The sequence below is a fragment of the Panthera leo genome, chromosome C1 (genome assembly GCF_018350215.1).
Source record: "Panthera leo isolate Ple1 chromosome C1, P.leo_Ple1_pat1.1, whole genome shotgun sequence".
NCBI lineage: Eukaryota > Metazoa > Chordata > Mammalia > Carnivora > Felidae > Panthera > Panthera leo.
In genome coordinates, this window is record NC_056686.1 from 1,259,880 (window position 1) to 1,278,474 (window position 18,595).

Genomic DNA, 18,595 nt, shown 5'->3' on the forward strand with positions numbered 1-18,595 from the left:
TGGAGCCCCTGTGCCACCCGCCATTGCCTGACCTGCTGCTGAGGCGGGGTGGGGGACGCGGGCGTCCTTTGGCCTCTGTGAGCCACCCCTGGCCATCGTCCTAGCATGTCTGTCCCCTGGCCGTCTACCCCCAGCCGGACCGGGGGAACAGTGGCCTGCCTGGCAGAGGCCCTCCTCTGGGTCGGAGCGAGCGTGGCCGTGTCCCCGCCGTGGCAGCTCGGCCCGCTAGGTAAGGGGGCAGGCCTGGCCCTCCTCGGCGGGAGCCCCGCCTCAGAGCCACAGGGGCCAGGAGGGTGGGGGCTGCTTCTGGGAGTGCAAAAGGCCCCCCTCCTCCAAAGCAAACCTATGACCTCCTGCCCCTCGGGTCTCCCTCTGGGGGTCATGGGGCTCCCGCTGCACCCCCGGCCCACCTGTCTGACCCCAGGGCGCCAGGCAGACAGCGGGGGAGGGGTGGTGGGGGTTCGGGGATCAGGGGCAGGGCTGTGGCGGGCATGCTGGCTGGGCACTCAGGTGGCTATAAAACTTTCGCTGAGGGGTCCCTGGCACTTTGCAGGGGTGGGGGTGGCACCTTCAGCCGGGATGGGCTGGGGCTAGCGTGCTGGTGAGGGACGAGACCGCGCCTAGAGGGGGGCAGAATGCCCCTCACTGGTGTGAGACAGGGGTGGGGTGGAGGCCTGCCCGGCTGGTGATGAGAAGGTTGTGTCTGTTCTGGCTGGGCCAGCCCACGGAAGGCCCCGCGTGGGACTGTGTCCCGCGCCCCCGGGGCCTGGTCTGGGTGCCCCTTCTGGAACCTGTTCTGGCCTCTGCGCCCGCCCCTCTCCCCCGTCCTGCTTTATCTCTCCCCTCTTGCTACCTGTGCACCAGCAGCCTCACCTGTGTCCTCATCGCTCGGTGTCTCTGCGGAGCTCAGCCTCCCTGTGGGCCCTCCCACCACCACCCTGGCGTGTGAGGAGTCCCACTGGCTGGTCTCCTCGGGTGGCATTGCCTCCAGGGGGTCCCTTAGTGGGGGGGTCATGTGGGGTTGAATTATCGACGCTGCAGCAGTCCTGGGCTTTCTGTAAGTAGGTGTGAAGGGCCCGGGGGCCGGGGCTGACCCATCCCCGGCCTGGAGCCCCAGAGCCTGCAGCCTCTCCAGCCCTGGGGGGCTGCTGGCCTGGCTGGGACCCCCTCCCCTCAGGACCTGGGAGACGTGAGAGCTGCAGCAGGAGGCCAAGTGGACAGAAGAGGGGAAGGGAGGGCGGGGAGGGGTGCTGGGAGGAGGGTTTGTGTTCTGGAGCTGAAGCCTGGTGCTGCCTTGACCTCCCAGGGCCCCGCTCTGTGGCCTCTAGGGACAGACCCTCACCCTTCCTGCAGGGAGGAGGAGGAGGGCGGCTTTCCCCAGTGGCACGGGAAGCAGGTGCAGGCTCCCAGGTTAGACCACGGCCTGGCCACCCACAGAGGCCCTGCTGCACGGCAGCTCCTGAGCGTGGCCTCAGCCACCACAGCCCCTCGTGTGTCATAGGCATTGGGGCAGGTCACGGCAGTCACTGGGGCTGGGATGGACACGGTGGCTGGAGTGAAGCGAAACCAAGCTGCAGAGGAACGGGGTCCTGCCTGGGACCCCGCCTGGCCCGGGGCAGTCGGGGAGGGTGGCCGTGGCCGGGGCTGGGTGGCTCGGTCTGTTTCTGAGCTTGGGCCTGTGGCCCGGGCCAGCGCCTGGGGGTATGAACCCGCCCCCGCGGAGGGCCGGCGGGTGGGCGGGCGGGCGGACGGTCTCCGCACCCCTTGTGCACGGGGTGGTGGGCGGTAGGGCTGGCCCGGCTCTCACGGCGCCCCGTCTGTCTTTGTGTCGGTTGTCTTCTGCCCGCCGTGTCCATGACGCCCAGTGGAGAGATGCATGAGCGCCATGCAGGCGGGGACACAGATGGTGAAGCTCCGCGGCAGCTCCAAGGGCCTGGTCCGCTTCTACTTCCTGGACGAGCACCGCTCCTGCATCCGCTGGCGCCCCTCGCGCAAGAACGAGAAGGCCAAGAGTGAGCAGGCGGCCTTGGGGGCGGGGGGAGCTGGGGGCTGCCTTGGGGGAAGCGGGCTGCCCTGGGGGGCGGAGCTGGGAGCTGCCCTGGGGGGGAGCGGGCGGCCACGAGGCAGCTGGGGAAGTCTCCGGGGGCCTCCGGGCCCGACACAGGCATCTGGTTGGCCTTACAGTTTCGAGGTGATCTCTGGGCGTCAGGCGCAGAGGGATCAGGGCCCCATGCCCTTCAGGACCTGTAGGACTGTGGGGACCGAGAGCCCATCTGGGATGGTCTGAGGAGCAAAAAAAAGGCCCTTCCTTCAGGGTAGCCGGGTCTAGACCTGCCGTAAACAGAGAGAGAGACCCTTGCGGGGCACATGGAGGGCAGGGCTTCAGTGCCACATGTTAGCTCAGGCGACCTGGGGCATGAGGACTGGCATGGGGCGTGGGGGCTGCGGGGCCACCCGGGGCAGGAGGGGGCCTGGGCTGGAGGGTTCTTGCAGGGGTGGAAGGGCGAGGTGGATGTCGGAGCAGGGCCTGTCAGGGACCAGGCTGGAGGCAGGAAGGAAAACGTCAGGGTCCTCCCAGGCCCGGAGAGACCCAGCTGCACCAGGGCAGGGCCTCAGCCCCGCAGTTGCCAAGGGCACAGCTGCCGCCATGGGGCCTGGGAGCCTTGGCGAGGAGCCCCTGGGAGGCATCCTGGTGGTGGTGGTGGGGGGGTGGTGGTGCTTGGGGCTGCCCTCTGGGCCCATGATGCTCAGATGGGGCCCCTCCTCTGGGCCCGGCACTGCTCCCCGTACTGGGCATCGTGTGGGAGCAGGTGATAAGGCAGGGGTGGGCAGGTCGGGACTGGGGGAGGCCGTGTGCAGTACTCAGACCTGACTCTAGCTTTGGAGGATCCCGAGGAGGGAGGAATGGGGGGCAGCTGTCCTCTGCCAGCACCCCCTAGTCTAGGGCCCGGGACCCCCGCCCCTGCCATGCACACGCACGCATGCAGGGAACTGGAGAAGAGAGGTGGGCAGGCCCCCCGCCCTGTAGGCGGGCTCTGTACTCCCGGGAGCTCAGGGGGTGGGAGCAGAGGACAGGAGGGACACCCCCCCACACTGCACGGACGAAGTCCCCCCTCCATCACAGCTCTGCCCAGGATAACTCCCAGAAGGGCACGAGTCTCCCCACCATCACTGCCCTGCCCAGGATAGCTCCCAGAGGGGCACGGAGCCCGCCGGGCAGGGCTGCAGGAGATGGGCGGGTGGTGTTGGGAGGTGGTGAGAGCTGGCAGGAGGGTGCGGTGGTCGGGGCCCAGCCCAGGGGGCCGGGCTCCCAGAGGGGATGCCTGTGCCCTGCACGGCTGGGAGGGGCCCTGCCGCCTGTGCAGGAACAGACCTGAGAACTCGTCTACTCGCGGTAATTCAGCTTTGGAACGGAGGCCCCGTGGAGCCCCGGGTGCTGTGGCCAGTAATGAAATCCTTGGTGGACCCGGAGCTGGTGCCCGCCGGGCAGGACCCCGCCGCACCCCTGGCCCCGCGGCCTGCTGGAGCCAGAGCCTCCTAGGGAGGCGGCGCGGGATCGGGCCAGTCGCCCTGTCAGAGTGGAGACGCGAGCTGGCTGGAGCCTGACGGACAGAATTGGCCTGTCTGGGCTCCCTCACCCTGCAGCCTCGGCTAGTGCAGAAGCCACGCGCCTGGGGTTGCTAACTAGGGGGAGGGGGCTGCCCCCGAGAGCACGAGCCTTTCTCACACCCCGGGGGAGTGGGGAGCAGCCCTCAGGGTCAGAGCAGAGCAGGGAGGGGTGGGCTCCCCAGCCTCAGCACATGTGTACTTTTTCTTTTCCCCACCCTGACGGTCCCTTGAAACACCCCTTCCCCGGCTCCCCCAGCCTCAGATGGGAAGGGGACCCACAAGGGGACCGGCCTTGTCTCTCGCGGGCCGAGCGGGGCAAGCTGCTGCGGCGGGCAGCGGCGCCAGCCCCTGGGGACAGGCTGTGACCGGCGGCCGCCCCTGCCTGCCCGCAGTCTCCATCGACTCCATCCAGGAGGTGAGTGAAGGGCGGCAGTCCGAGATCTTCCAGCGCTACCCAGACGGCAGCTTCGACCCCAACTGCTGCTTCAGCATCTATCACGGCAGCCACCGTGAGTCGCTGGACCTGGTCTCGCCCAGCGGGGACGAGGCGCGCACCTGGGTCACCGGCCTGCGCTACCTCATGGCCGGCATCAGCGACGAGGACAGCCTGGCCCGGCGCCAGCGCACTAGGGACCAATATCCTTGGTCTCGGGGGGCGGGTCCCTGGGTGGGGCTCTCCCGCCCCTGGCCGGGTCACATGTTTGGGGGAGGGGAGGGGAGGGGAGGGGAGGGGAGGGGAGGGGAGGGCGCGCTGGGCCTGCTGGACCCGTGTTTGTCCCTGACTCGGCCCTAAAGTGGCTGAAGCAGACATTCGACGAGGCGGACAAGAACGGGGACGGCAGCCTGAGCATCGGCGAGGTTCTGCAGCTGCTGCACAAGCTGAACGTGAACTTGCCCCGGCAGAGGGTGAAGCAGATGTTCCAGGTGGGGTCCCCTGCCTCGGGCACCCCGGGCACAGGCTCTGTGGGGCTGAGGCTGCGTCCGGAGAGGAGGGGCCCTGCCCGAGCGGCGGGAAGTCCTGGGCGGGGCCTCTGGGCCCACAGTCAGCGGGAGGCGAGGAAGCGGCTTGCCCCTCGCCCTGCGCCCTGCATCTGCTGAGATGCCCCAAGTGGCCGCCTCTCTCTCTGCAGCTGTGCGGGGCCCTCCCTGGCAGCCTAGGTATTTGGGGCAGGTGTGGGTCCCTGAGGGAAACCACCCAAAGGAGGCTGCACCCCCTTTCCTCCACTCCCCCCACCGACTCCCCAGCCTTGATGAGGCACACCGGCCTGGCGGGGTCCAGGGTGCACACTGGCCCGTGTTGCAGCCTCAGCTCTGGCTCCCCGCCCCCTGCAGCCTCCCGGTTGCAACCACCCCGGTGTTAGAAGTTATGAAAATGCATCTGTCAGCTGGGAGGCGGCCTTTATTGTCTGTAATTAGTTTCTCTCTTTCCGGAACTCCTGCTGGAGCAGCGGGGAGGAAAGGTGGCATCATTGGGTCCCGGTTTGTGGAGTTGATGGGCAAGCAGACCCAGGAGGAGGGCGCTCTCTCTCTCTGTCTCTCTCTGTCTCTCTCACACGGGCACATACACACACACACACACACACACACACACACACACGCACAGAGCCAGCTGCTCCACCAGGCACGGCCCCCGGTGGCTTCACTTGTGCTCTCACCATAGACAGCTGGTGGTTCTTGGCCAGAGCGGGGGTGGGGACCCCGCAGCTCAGAGCACAAGGGTCTGTGCATGAATGAAGGGGCGAGTGGGATGCTCTCGGGCTGCTGGTCAGGGACTAGGGGGGCTCACAGGGCCCCTGCCCGGGCAGTGAGGAGCTGTCAGATGGCTCAGGCCTGAAGATCAGCCCCCCACCTGTACCCTGCCTACCCTACCTCCAGGGACAGCTCTGGGCTGAGAGGCCCTTCCAGAATGGAGAGGCTGTCAGGGGCCAGGCAATAGGCTGGCTTAGAACTTGGGGTCCAGCTTGGCCGGTGAGGTGGGAGGAGAGGAGTGTACCCTCACAGAATGGGGTGAGCGTGCACAGAAAGGTCCAGTGCAAAGTCCTGGCTTGAAGATGCACCACGCTGGGAGCTCTGGGGAGCCCATGCCCACCTGCCCCTCTTCTAGGGACACTGGGCCTCTCACGTGCTCTCTGGGCACAGGGGCTCCCCACAGAGCCCTCTGACCAGCCCTCGGCCTGGCTGTGTCTGGGCTCCAACCAGATCCCCTTGAGGAATCCCAGAGCAGTGGGGACAGACCCTGCGGCCTATCTGTGGGGCCTGCAGGTGGGGCGGACTCCGGGCTGGCTCTGGAGGGGGAGTGAGCAACAGGGGTGGGAGACTGATGTTGGCCTAGAGCTGGGGACCCCAGGCCCTGGGTAGCTCAGACCCCAGCAGCCTTGTCCACGGTAGTCCCTGAGTGCCTGGGCCTCCCTGGCCATCTTTGCGGCCGACCTTGCGTGGCTCTGGACCCCAGAGAAGGAGGGCTGGCCTCCAGCCAGGCAGAGCAGCTCTGATAATTAGCATCAGTCCGGTGGTCGAGGAGTCTCTGTATTGTTTCCACCACCCGGAAGTGCCTAATCAAAGGAAAGATCTGTGTGGTGGGTAGAGAGCACCTTGAACATAGTTTCAAGTCTGAGATAACAGTGGAGTGCAGGCCCAGCCGAGCGTGCCTTCACCTGCTGCAGTCACGGTCTGTGGAAAGAGGGGCCGAGGAATTACATTGGGAGGCAATTCTGGGGCTCAGGGGCCGGGTCTGTCCTTAAGGGTTTCCCGAGGGCTTCATCCTCATAAAATATTCTCATTCACCCCGCGGGCTGGCAGCTGGACAGAGAGCAGGCAGCCACCCCGCCCTGGGCTCCTGGCCGGACCGCCCAGCACAGAACTTGGGGATGGGGGGAGGCCAAATCACCCTGCGGGCTGGACACTCGACACACTGGGAATCTCTGCCTGGCTCCAGCCACACCCTGGGGAGGGCTGCTGGCCTGGCTCTGTCCCAGGGGGGTCCTTTGGTCTGCAGTGTGAGCCAGAGCCTGCAGCCAGAGCCTGGCTGAGCCTGCCGGCTCTCAGACCCACGGCTGTCCTCAAACCGAGCTCCAGGCACAATGAGGTCTTTGTCTGGTGTCTTCTGGGCCCCTGCGCATGTGGCTCTGGGCTCTGGTCCTGTCCCAGCCTTGGCACAGACGCTGGGGTCCTGGGGTGGGATGCTGGGACCTTGCTGGGTGTCCACTTCAGTGCCGAGCCAGGACTGGCCTTCCCAAGAGCAGTACTCTGCCTGGGGACAGGGACATGGGGGTGGCTGTGGCCACTTGATTCTCTGGTGATGCTTCTGGTTCAGAGAGGGCCTCAGGGACGTGGCACCCACCCCCCAGCCACCCCAGATTGTGTCACCACATAAGGAAAGACTCCAGATGGCGCTCAGAGCCGGAAGTGCTGCTGTCCATGGTGCTGACCCAATGCCAATGCCTGCTGTGCAGCCAACCTCCAGACTGGTCCTTCTCACACCCCACCCCCACCCCACCAGCCCTAAGAACTGGGGCTCTGGATCAGCACCTTCTACAGGACCTTTCTTGTCCATTCCCAGGGATCACCGTGGCCCCAGGGCACCTCAGGCTCCTCTGGGCAGCCTGGCCTCTAGTCGCTGGGTGCCCTTGTCCTCTGTGTCTGTCCCTGGCCTTGGCGTTTGGTGTTCCCAGGGTCTGACACTTCAGTAGATGCTCCCTGAGTAAGTGGGTTCATGAAGAAGTTCATGGTCTCACTGGGGTCACGGTGGGTTTGCCCCCGGCGGTTCCTGCAGGAGTCGTGTGAGCTGCCCTGTCCGCAAGAGAAAGACAGTGGCCAGGTCCTCTCATCTCTGCTGTGGAGACTGAAGCCTGGACACTCTTGTGCACCTTGGGGCCTTGTGCTTTTCTAATCAATGGGCAGCAATTGTAATTACAGGCTCACAGCCCAGGGTGGGCATTAACTCCAGGGTGGGGTGTCAGCTCCCAGAGTGCCGTATTGATTCCAAAGTGAGGTGTTGACCCCCAGGATGGGATGTTGGCTTCCTGAATAGGGTGTTGGATCTCAGGGTAGAGTGTTGACTCCCAGGTGAGATGTTGGCTCCAGGGTGGGGTGTTGACTCTAGGGTAAGGTGTTAGCTCCAATGTAGGGTGTAGGCTCCCAGAGTGGGGTGTTGGCTCCAATGTGGGGTGTTGGCTCCAGGGTAGGGTGTTGGCTCCCAGTTTAGAGTGTTGGTTCCCAGGAGGGGCATTAACTCCCATAGTGGGGTTTTGACTCCAATGTTGGATGTTGGCTCTCAATGTGGGGTGACTGTGCCAGGTGTAGGTGCAAGTTGACCATGAAAGACTGGGACTGGGAGGGCAGGGTCAGATCTGTGTGAAAGGATCACTCAGTGGCTTCTTGGTGGGAGAGTTGGAGCGAGATCCCGGTAAATTCACTGCTGCAAGGATCCCAGGGAGCTATCAGGGTGGGACATTGGGGGACCCAGAGGCTTTGGCTTGCAGGAGGCAGACACAGATGACCACCAGGGTACGCTGAGCTTTGAGGAGTTCTGTGCCTTCTACAAGATGATGTCCACCCGCCGGGACCTCTATCTGCTCATGCTGACCTACAGCGACCACAAGGACTACCTGGACGCCGCTGACCTCCAGCGCTTCCTGGAGGTGGAGCAAAAGGTGAGGGCACGACGGCAGGAGCAGGGTCCTGGCGTATATGGCCTCACCTTTGGCTCCCAGGACACTTGAACCAGTTCACTGTGACTGAGAATCCTTCAGTCTGGAAGGATGGGCCACAGCCTGACCCTCAGGGTCCTCAAACCTGCCTCCACTTAGTGAACCTGCTTTGATTCCCATCATGGGCCATCCCAGCATATTTCAGGGTGTGTCCCATGGCGGCCCTGAGTGGGTGGCTCCTCGGTGGGCCTCTGAGCGGCTCAGCCATGACCACAGATACCCTGAGCCTCCTCAAGGGACCCTGCACTTGACCACAGCACCTTCAGCATGGAGCACCTCATAGAACTGGGGTTCCATGACCCAACCTTCCCACCTGTTCCAGCCACGGGTCTGACTAGCTTGTACCCCCTGAGCCCCAGGCCCGTTACCACTACCTTTGACCCATTTGTCCAGCAGATGCCCAGATGCCTCCAAGTGCCAGGGGGGCTACCCACCCATTTCTCTTGACTCTAGGCCTTCTTGTCTATACCAAGAGGCCTGCTGCTTCCTGGGCACTGCCCTGCTGACTGGGGGCCCAGTGTCCGGAGGCTCAGGGATGTGGGCCCCTCAACCTTGGCCCAGGCAGGGGCTGGGTGTCACCTGCTGTGGCAGGCAGGAGGCTGGAAATCCATAGTGGGAGAGGGGAAGGCCAGTGTCCCCTGAGGAAAGAGTGTCCCCGTGGTGGGGCCCAGGCAGTGTATATCTCCCACCCTAAGGGTTGGTGGGAGGCGGCCGTGAGGACCAGCGTCCACACTTATAACTTCCTGGGATCCTCAGGGACCCAGTTTGGGGCAGAGAGTGGGAGGGGCAGTCAGCCTTAGGTTAGAGGCCACGGGCAGAGGCTGCTGGGCAGGGCCGGGGGCTGGGTGGCTGGAGCAGCTGTGGCACCCAGGCTGGGTCTACACGTATCTACCCAGGATCTCCACCCCACCCCCACCCCCCGACTGTCCTGGGTTGGTGTCTGCCCCACCTTACCCCACGTGGCCGTCCTCGGGCTGTGCTCCCAGGACCCCTCCCCGCTACTCACACAGTTTGCTGGGGTTCCATCCGCGTGGAAGTGTGCCTGCCTCCTCTCCTGTCCTCCTAGGGGAAGCCCTGGGGTCTGACCCAGGCAGGAGAGGCTGGCACCAGCCTGGCTGGATGCTGATGCCCCGGGCAACTCACTCCCAGCCCAGCCACTGTGGGCAGCATTGGGATGAGGCCGCGGGTTCTCTGTCCCTGTTGCCGGTGTACGTGGGGGTGGAGGGTGGGAAAGTGGCCCTGTCTGGGAAGGGCAGTACTGACTCATTATTCCCTACCCTTTGCCCTAAGCTTTCCAGAAGCTTTTCCCTATATCTGGGGCCAAAGCTGTCCACCAGGTGGGTGGTTTGAGCCCGGACCCAGCCCCCAGACTCTGGGCCTCCCAAGGTCCACAACTACTCTGGGCTCTGACCCTATTTGCCCCGCTTCCCCACTATCATCTGATATCCCTCCCCCACCCCTGCCTACACGGGACTTCCTAGAAGCCCTGCTGGTGAACTTGCTTCCGGGAACTGAGGGCTCCCGGCCTGGGCTGCATGGCAGGGCCCTGGGAGACCACTCAGCCTCCGACCAGGGCAGGGTGGCGGGGGTGGGGGGCGGCATCGATGCCCAGGGCTGCTTGGGCTCGGCTTCTGTGTGCAGCTTTCCCGAGATGGATGTGGGTTAGGCAGCAGGGGGAGCCAGGTAGGGGAGGCTCCCTGTGCCCCTGGGGCTCCTCCAAGGTGGGACCGGTTCTCCTGCACCTTCTCACACATAGGGCTCCCTGCCAGGCCTGCCCTGGTCTACAGCTCTTGAGACCCCGACACGGTGGGAATGAGGGGTGGGCCAGCTGATGGGACCAAAGACCCCTCCCCTGCATCAAGGATCCTGTCCGACACAGCTCTTCCAAAGCCATGTGATCCACCAGTAGTCCTCTGGCCACTGAGTCCCAAGTCTCACGACACTGAGTGTAGCCGGTGTGCCTCCCAGTCAAGGAAGCACCCTGCAGGCGCCCGAGCCTCCCCCTGACGCCCACCGTGGGCAGTCTTGATGCGACAATCAGAGGCAGCCTGGGAGGCGGCGGTGGTGCAGGAGGAGGAGCGGGGGGAGCTGCCTGAGGCTAGCCCGGGGCCAATGACGGGCTAGCCTGGGCTGAAGCCCCTACTCTGGCCTAGATGACGGGGGTGACCCTTGAGAGCTGCCGGGACATCATCGAGCAGTTTGAGCCCTGCCCAGAAAACAAGAGCAAGGCGGTGCTGGGCATTGACGGTGAGCGGGGCATCACTGCGGTCCGGCTGTCCCGGCGGGCTGATGGGCAACCTGGGGGCCTGGACAAGTGGCCTGGGCAGAGAGTTTACCGTTCCACGTGGCGGGGGTGGGGGGCGGTCCTGAGATGAGCCCCGTGGCGGGGGGGGGGGGGGTGCTGGCACGCAGGCGCTAAGCACCCTCCCACGCTCCCCACGCAGGCTTCACCAACTACACTCGGAGCCCCGCCGGCGACATCTTCAACCCAGAGCACCACGGTGTGCACCAGGACATGACGCGGCCACTGAGCCACTATTTCATCACCTCGTCCCACAACACCTACCTCGTGGGTGACCAGCTCATGTCCCAGTCCCGGGTGGACATGTACGCCTGGGTCCTGCAGGCCGGCTGCCGTTGTGTGGAGGGTGAGCGGCGGGGGCCGTGGGAGTCCGAGCCCCCCTCGGCCCGGGGGCCTTGGGCTCCGGGGGTCTCTGAGCAGGGTGTCTGCCCTCCTTCCCGGGCAGGGGCTGTGATAGGCCTCTCCTGGTGTTAGTTGCTGAGCAAGAGGACTGACCCCAGTCAGTCCGCGAGCCGCGGGTCTCTGGGCATCGGCGGCCAAGCTCCTGGAGCTGACTGACGTCTGCCTTCCCGCAGTGGACTGCTGGGACGGGCCCGACGGGGAGCCCATTGTGCACCATGGCTACACTCTGACCTCCAAGATTCTCTTCAAGGATGTCATCGAGACCATCAACAAATATGCTTTCGTCAAGAATGAGTGAGTGGCTGGGACGGGGGCGGGGGTGGGGGAGGGGCTCGTGCGGCCCTTCCTGCTACTCCCCCACATGCTTTCTTGGGGGCAGTGTTTGCAGAGGCCAAGGGGCTGATCTGGGGGTCCCTCGTTGAGGCTGAGGGTCAGGGAAGGGAGTGGAGCTGCAGCTCCGGGGAGAGGGAGGGCAGCGGGCGCAGGAACCGACAGCGGATTGGCTGAGCAGGGTGCGTGTGCGAGCAGCCCCCGTCCACACACACTTGGCGACCCCTGCTGTCAGCCGCCCTCAGCCGTGGTGGCTCTGGCACTAATTACCCCCGAGAAGCTACTCTGTGTCCAAACTCAATTTGCTGTCACTCAGCTGTAGCTACAGACACCGTTGAACAGAATCCTATTTAGTTTCTGGAAATAGAAGATCGCTCCCCTGCCCCCCCCCCCGACCCCAGTCACCTTCAAGTCCTGGTTAAACAAGGCTCAGAGGTAAGAAAAGAGCTAATTTAATGAGGGAGGGGAAGAGAAGCCAGATTGAGGACATAGAAATAGAGGGGCCCCTCCTGAAAGAGCTTGCCCGAGCTCTGTCTCGGGCTGTCAGGAGGGAGTGGGAGTGAGGAGTGGTGGCCTGGTGCCTAGACTTGCAGGTGAGAGAGGCATCTCAGGGTAGGGGGGCTGAGGCAGACAGATGTCCTGTAGCTGCCAAGGACCCAGGGACGTGCTAGGGTCTCAGGACGGGGCTTGCCTCTCATGTGCCAGCATAATCTTTGCAGACATAGGGTTCTTCCCTAGGCCCTTGTGCCACAGGCTTCAGTCCCTTGCCTGAGAAGTAGGGAGAATACCTTCCCGCCAAGTCCTGTTTGTCCTCTCTGCACCACGGGACTCGCCCATCTCTTGCTCTGATTCATGCCATCTAGGTCTGGGTCACCTACATTTTCTAAAAGGATCATGTTGCCTTTCGACAAAAATCCAAGTAAAATGTGCACACGGTTAAAAAAAATAAATCAAACAGGGGCACCTGGGTGGCCAGTCGGTTAAGTCCAACTTTGGCTCGGGTCATGATCTCACGGTTCGTGGGTTCAAGCCCCATGTCGGGCTTTCTGCGCACAGAGCCCACTTTGGATCCTCTGTCTCCCTCTCTCTCTGCCCCTCTTCTACTCACGTTCTCTCTCCTCTCTCAAAAATAAATAAACGTTAAAAAAATTAATAAATAAATCAAACAACTGAGGAATGTGTAATGAAAATGCCCATGCTATACTCCCTATTCTGCACTATGAAGGTGATAACAATGTTCTACCAGATGGAATGTGCCAGGCTTATGTCTACTTTTCTTATGGGGCCGATGTTGGGACCCCAGAGCCATTCACAGGACAGTGTCTCCAGTATCTAGGTCAACGAGATTATTTTTCTCAGTCTAGTCATTGTTCCATATTGCACCTGTTTACTTCACATTATTTTTAAACCATGACTGGCTGACTTGCTTGCATGTTTCCTTTTGTTTTCCTGGAGTTTCTAATTGCCTTTGTTTTTTCTTATTGGGCTATGAATTGCATGCCTTTTTAACCTGTTCCTAACATCTCCCAGATCCTTTCCCACCCACGCAGTTGCTTTTCAAAGCCATCGATGGGCCCCTTCTCAGAGTGGCTGTCAGTTCCATCTATCTTGGCTGCTGGTGAAGATCTCTTTTCATTCACTGGTGCAGGTGACTTGAGGTCTTACACATTTGGGGGCCTAGCCCTCCCCTGGCTTACTCCGCTCCTTCCACCTTGGGGCCACAGGTACCCAGTGATCCTGTCCATTGAGAACCACTGCAGTGTTATCCAACAAAAGAAGATGGCTCAGTATCTGACGGATATTCTTGGGGATAAGCTGGACTTGTCATCAGTGAGCGGTGAGGATGCCACCATGCTTCCTTCTCCGCAGATGCTCAAGGGCAAGATCCTGGTGAAGGTAAGCCCCTCCCTGCCCCTTCTAGGGCCAGCATCCTGCTGGGCCTCTGGCCTCTGATCTGTGGCCAGGTGAGGGGCAGTTGCCCTGCTCTGGACAGTACAGGGCTCCACACCATCTGTGGCAGATTTGAGGAGTCAGGGTAGGCCCTGTGCCCAACCTGGCCTCAGTCTCCCTCCATGGTGGCCATTCAATCTAGGGACCTCTGTGTGCACACCCAGGCGTTTCCCTCCCACACTGCTGCTGCAAGGAAGTGCCAGACTGGCTTCTGCCCTGTGGCCTGAGGTCCACAAGCAAGCTTGAGAAAGGCTCCTTCCCTTTGCTGCTGCTCCTGTGGCTACTGGCCTCCCAGTACTTCCTGCAGAACCCCTCCCATGGTCCGCCACCTCCCCCCAGGGCAAGAAGCTCCCTGCCAACATCAGTGAGGATGCTGAGGAGGGCGAGGTGTCTGATGAAGACAGTGCAGACGAGATCGATGAGGATTGCAAACTCCTCAATGGGGATGTGAGTAGGGGCTGGGAGGCCCTTCCCTTCTCGGGGGGCAGGGGAGCCGCAGTCCTGAAGAGCGGGCTCACGACCTTGCTGTGAGAAGGCAGTGGCTGAGAGAGGGACATCGGGCAGATGTGAGGGTGCTTTGCACGGCAGTTAGACAACTGGGCACACCCTCAGCCGGGGTGGGGGGCCTTCCCTGCCTGCCCCTTCACCCAAGACGTGGCCCTGCACTCCCAGCTGGCAGAGGTGCCGGGGCTGGGGGCTGGCTGCGCGGGAAGGGAGGAGTGAAAAAGGGCTTGGCAGAGGGGGGCTGGGGGGACTCTGTAATTAGCATCTTTTCTCCTCTGGGCACTGTTCTAAGCCGCTGCTCCGAGGCGGGAAGGCATTATTTCTCCCTGAGGGGCCATCGGATGGGAAAATAATTGTGCAGGAGCATTCCCAGCCATGCTGGCTAATTGTTTGAGAAAGCCCTGAGGCAGCGGAATTCTCCGCTTGGATGTGCCCGCATATTTCTCTGGCTCCCGGTGACAGGACACCCGTGTTCTCTGACACCTAGGGTGCACCCCTCCAGCCTGGGCTCTGGGGCACCCAGATGCCCACGACCCAGGCGCTTGCCCTGGAGGGGCCCGAGTTTGTTAGGGCTATGATGGGGGCTGCTTCGGACAGAGAGGGCACCTAGAGGCTATGCCCCGGGTGCTGGCGGCCGGGCCGTCCATCCCTGCCCCCTGCCCATCTCCTGAGGTACATCGTAGCCACTGGTGGGATCCCAGATCCCGAGCTGCTTCGGGCTCTTGGAGCCCAGCGTGGCCACCGGGCACACCGACTGCCTCCCCCACTGGCCAGACACCGGAATCCCTGGGGGCGGCGTTGTGCAGCTAAAGGGATGCACGTGTTAAAATCTGAGAGGCCTGGTTCAGAGCCTGGAGGTCACTGGCTGTGGGCCTGGGGCAGATCGTGGGCCTGAGGTGCGCCCCAGGAGCTGGGAGGTGTGGGGGTAGGCAACGCAATGCGGGGGTGAGTGTGCGGCCAGGGGCGTGAGAAGCCAAGACGGGGTTCGGGCTCCCCGGCTCCAGCGGGCCCCCGCGGCCCTGCCCGAGACCCTGGGGGCCGTCACCGCTGCTGCCGTGGGGCTGGGGGCTGATGGCAAGGGGCGACCGTGTGGCTCTGGCAGGCCACCACCAACCGGAAGCGTGTGGAAAACATCGCCAAGAGGAAACTGGATTCCCTCATGAAGGAGTCGAAGATTCGGGACTGTGAGGACGCGAACGACTTCACCGTGTCCACGCTGCCCCCGTCCGGGAAGCTTGGGCACAAGGCAGAGGGCAAAAAGGTGAGAGCCCGACGGCCGGTGACGTCCGCCTGCAGCCGGGTCAAGGGCCTGGAGCACGAGGTCTGTGCACACCGGTGCACGTGTGTGTGCATACACACACGCCCCCGAACCCGTGCACATACCCGCACACACCTATGCATGCACACACGCACCTCTGCGCGCACACCTGCACACACCTACTTGTGCACACGCACACCCGTGCATACGCCTAGTTACCTAGTTGTGCACACGCACACCCGTGCACACACCTGCACACACCTACTCATGCACACACGCACCTCTGTGCACACACCTGCACAGACCTACTTGTGCGTGCACACAACTACATACCTAGTTGTGCACGCACGCACGCCCGTGCACACACCTACACACCTAGTTATGCACACCTGTGCACACACCTGCACACACAAGCCTGCGTGTGCACTCATACCACTGCCCGCTGGCCCTGCTGCCTGCCGGCCTGCCTCTCGACCCCGGCTTCTCTAGGAGCTCACCTCAAGCTGTTTTGATTCTGATCATAAGGGACTTGCAGCCTTCCCTGTGTCACAGGGCGGCTGGCCAGGGTGAAGGGGTGGCCCCATTTGCGTGGTTGCTCTGGTGTGGTTGACGGCTGTTTCCTTGAGGTCCCCAGGGGAGCTGCCCCCCATCCCACACCCTCCACCCAGGCTGTGAGCGGGAGAGGGTGGGCACCCCCCACCCCCCACCCCGGGGATTTGCAGCTCTTTGTGGAAGGGGACTTGAGCATTGCCTGGGGACTGGAGGCCAGGCACCTCCTGCTGAAGGGTCTTGTGAGTGACAGAGAGGGGCACACAGCGTCTCAGAGCCCAGACAGTCTTGGGGAGCTGTCTAGCTGGTCCAGGCCTGGAGTCCCCGACAGCCTCACGGGGAAGCAGGGCTGGGCTCTTGGAGGTATCTCATGGGGAGAATGGCGGGCGTGAAGCATGTGTTGGGGGGCGCTAGGCCGGGTCGGCGAGGCTGAACAGTCTGGGGCCCGGCTGGAGAGGGGCCGCGAACCTCGAAGGTCAGGTGCATCAGCTGAGAGGCTCAAGTGCAGCTGATCCCCCAAGGGCTGTGGTGGGCGGCGCGGCTGGTCTGGGGCCAGGCGGGGTGTGGGTCAGCCCTACAGACCCTGTTTCACGGTGAGCAGGGCTGCAGGGCAGGCGGTGGAGGTGGTGTCTACCCGTTTGGAGAGAGCCCTGCCCTGCCCCCTGCCCCCTGCCCCCTGCCCCCTGCAGAGCTCACCACTGTCTGGGCCCCCGGGAAGGTGGGAAGGCAGGTGGGGGGCTGGGCTTCCCGGGCAGTGTGTTTAGATACAAGTGTCTATCGCACCCACAGGGCACGTGGTACAGCCGGTGCCCCCGGACACTGGTGGGTCCCTCTCTTGTGCAGGTGGCCCCCACAGGTCCCATGCGGACAGGGCATTGCTTATCTCCAGTGCCCAGATTTCTAGGTGGGGGCTTGGGGACGTGCAGGATGGCAGCTTGGACCTGGGGAACTAATGTCCATGTGACTTTTTGCATGAGGGGGAGCAGGTACTCAGGGAAGGCTTCCTGGAGGAGGAGAAGTTGTGGCAGCTTAGGCTGAGCTGCCAGGCGTGGAGCTTGGAGGGGGCATCAGGGAGGACCCCCCGCCCCCAGCCGCATTAGGCCCGGCTGGGGCACGCGCAGGGGAGCAGTGGGGATGCAGGGCACAGAACTCTGTGTGTGTGGGGGGGAGGCTGGGCAGTGTGGTCGTGCACCTGCTCCCACATGCCTCTCTGTCCCCTTTGCCGAGTGGCCAGAGGCTGTGGCCCCCGCTCCCTGGGAGGCAGTGTGTAGGGAGCGTAGGCAGTGTGTAGGAGGAGTGCAAGTGTGTAGGGTATGTGGGGTGCGGGCATGCTGGGGTGCAGGGTGTGCAGGCATGCGGGACTGCAGGGTGCGTGGGTGTGCAGGGGTGCGGTGTGCAGAGGTACAGGGTGTGCGGGTGCAGGGGTGCGGTGCGCAGAGGTACAGGGGCGCGGGTGCGGGGGTGCCGCGTATGGGGGTGGGGTGGCGACGGCAGGTTCTGGCTGAGGCAGCGGCCGCTTCTCTGGATGCTGGGCCAACAGGCACCCCTCCCTGGTTGTGCCCCGATTCAGAGGCGCATGTGCGCGGCGTTTCAGGCCGTGTTTACAGAGCCGTGAAGCGCGTCGGCCTCAAGCGGCTGCAAATGCCCGGCGCCCGGCTGCCGGCGCCTCTGCCCGCGGGCCGCGGAGCCATCAAGTCAGGAGGGAGATGGGCTGGTGTTGCCAGGCCAGGGGAGGGAGAGACACTTGTCGGCGCAGTCTGGGGCGGGGCTGACGCCCAGCGCCTCTGCTGCGGCGGGTCTGTGCCCCGGGGTCGGCACGAACGCCTCCCGTGCTGCCCCCTGACGGGGTGGGGGGGGGGGGGTGGGACACGAGGAGGGCAGACGCGGGTGGGAGCCGGGAGCCGGCGAGGCGCCTGTCCTGACTCCCCACGGGCCCGGGCTTCTCCGCAGAGCAGGAGTGGGCAGGGGCAGGGCGGGGGCTGGAGCTCGGGGGCGGCTGCGGGCAGCGTCTCGGGCCGCACGCTCCTTTCCCGACGTGTGAGCCACGGTGCACGGCGTTCAGGTGGGGGGCCGAGGGCGCGGGCGCCACAGTGGGCTCTCTGCGGCATGAGGTCCCGTCCCCTGTGCCCCTGGGGTGGAGCTGACCCTCGTGTCCTCCCCCCTCGGGCACAGTGGGGCCCAGCTTGAGCCCCTGACCAGGAGCCTTGCTCACCTCTTGGCCGAGAGGCCGGCGGCCCAGGCTGGGGCACGGTTGGCGGGGAGTTGCGTGTGTGCAGACGCACGTACGGGACCGGGTCTCGGGGGGGGCTGGGGGGGAGCAGGGAAGGTGCTCCATAGACAACCGTGCGGAAGCTCCCAGAAGCTCCCAGAAGCTCCCAGAAGCCCCGAGGGTGATGTGAAACGGCCGCTTCGGGGGCACAGACCGCATCTGTCTAATTAGGTAATACTTTGGTCTCTGCAAGAAGCAGGACGGGACGTCAGAGCTGCAGGGGTCTTCATAAAAGCCTCACATAAGCATGCTCGGCCGAGGAACGTTCCAGACACACAAACAGCACTTATCGTACACTCGCCCTCCATGGGAAAAGCATTCAGAACTGGGGCCTTAATGAGTTCAAAACAGCACTTCTGGAGGAGCCCGTGGGGCCTCCACACTCCTTCTCAGACCCCTGCCTCTGCGCCCCCGGGGCGGGCTGGGGAAGGGTGCCCGGAGCCTCGGAGCCTGGGGCCCTGAGCCCGGGCGCCCCCTTCACCGCTGTCTCTCCGTCCCCGAGGCTGAGGACGGCGTGGAGTCCGGGGAGGACACCGGTGGCAGCAGACGGAACAACCGGACCCTCATGAGCAGCTTCTCCAAGCGCAAGGTCTGGCGGGGCTCCCGGGCAGGGGCGGCCGGCTCCCCGTCCCTGTGCCCCCCGGGGGTCCCTGGGCCGGCCCGCCGGGGAGCCCCCTTCAGCTCCCGGGACCCCTGACCTGTCTTCCAGAATC

At 63.9% G+C, this 18,595-nt stretch overlaps 1 protein-coding gene across 1 annotated transcript in view; it reads left to right on the plus strand.

Moving 5' to 3' along the window:
• Positions 1–18,595, plus strand: part of PLCH2 (phospholipase C eta 2) — a 68,284-nt gene that overhangs the window by 40,166 nt on the left and 9,523 nt on the right. Inside the window, 11 exon segments of the mRNA XM_042951489.1 lie at positions 1,866–2,012; positions 4,002–4,244; positions 4,403–4,533; positions 8,091–8,261; positions 10,472–10,565; positions 10,763–10,966; positions 11,196–11,316; positions 13,077–13,248; positions 13,642–13,749; positions 14,909–15,067; positions 18,385–18,471. Of these exon segments, the coding sequence (XP_042807423.1) occupies positions 1,877–2,012; positions 4,002–4,244; positions 4,403–4,533; positions 8,091–8,261; positions 10,472–10,565; positions 10,763–10,966; positions 11,196–11,316; positions 13,077–13,248; positions 13,642–13,749; positions 14,909–15,067; positions 18,385–18,471 (1,626 nt within the window). The 5' untranslated portion in view covers positions 1,866–1,876.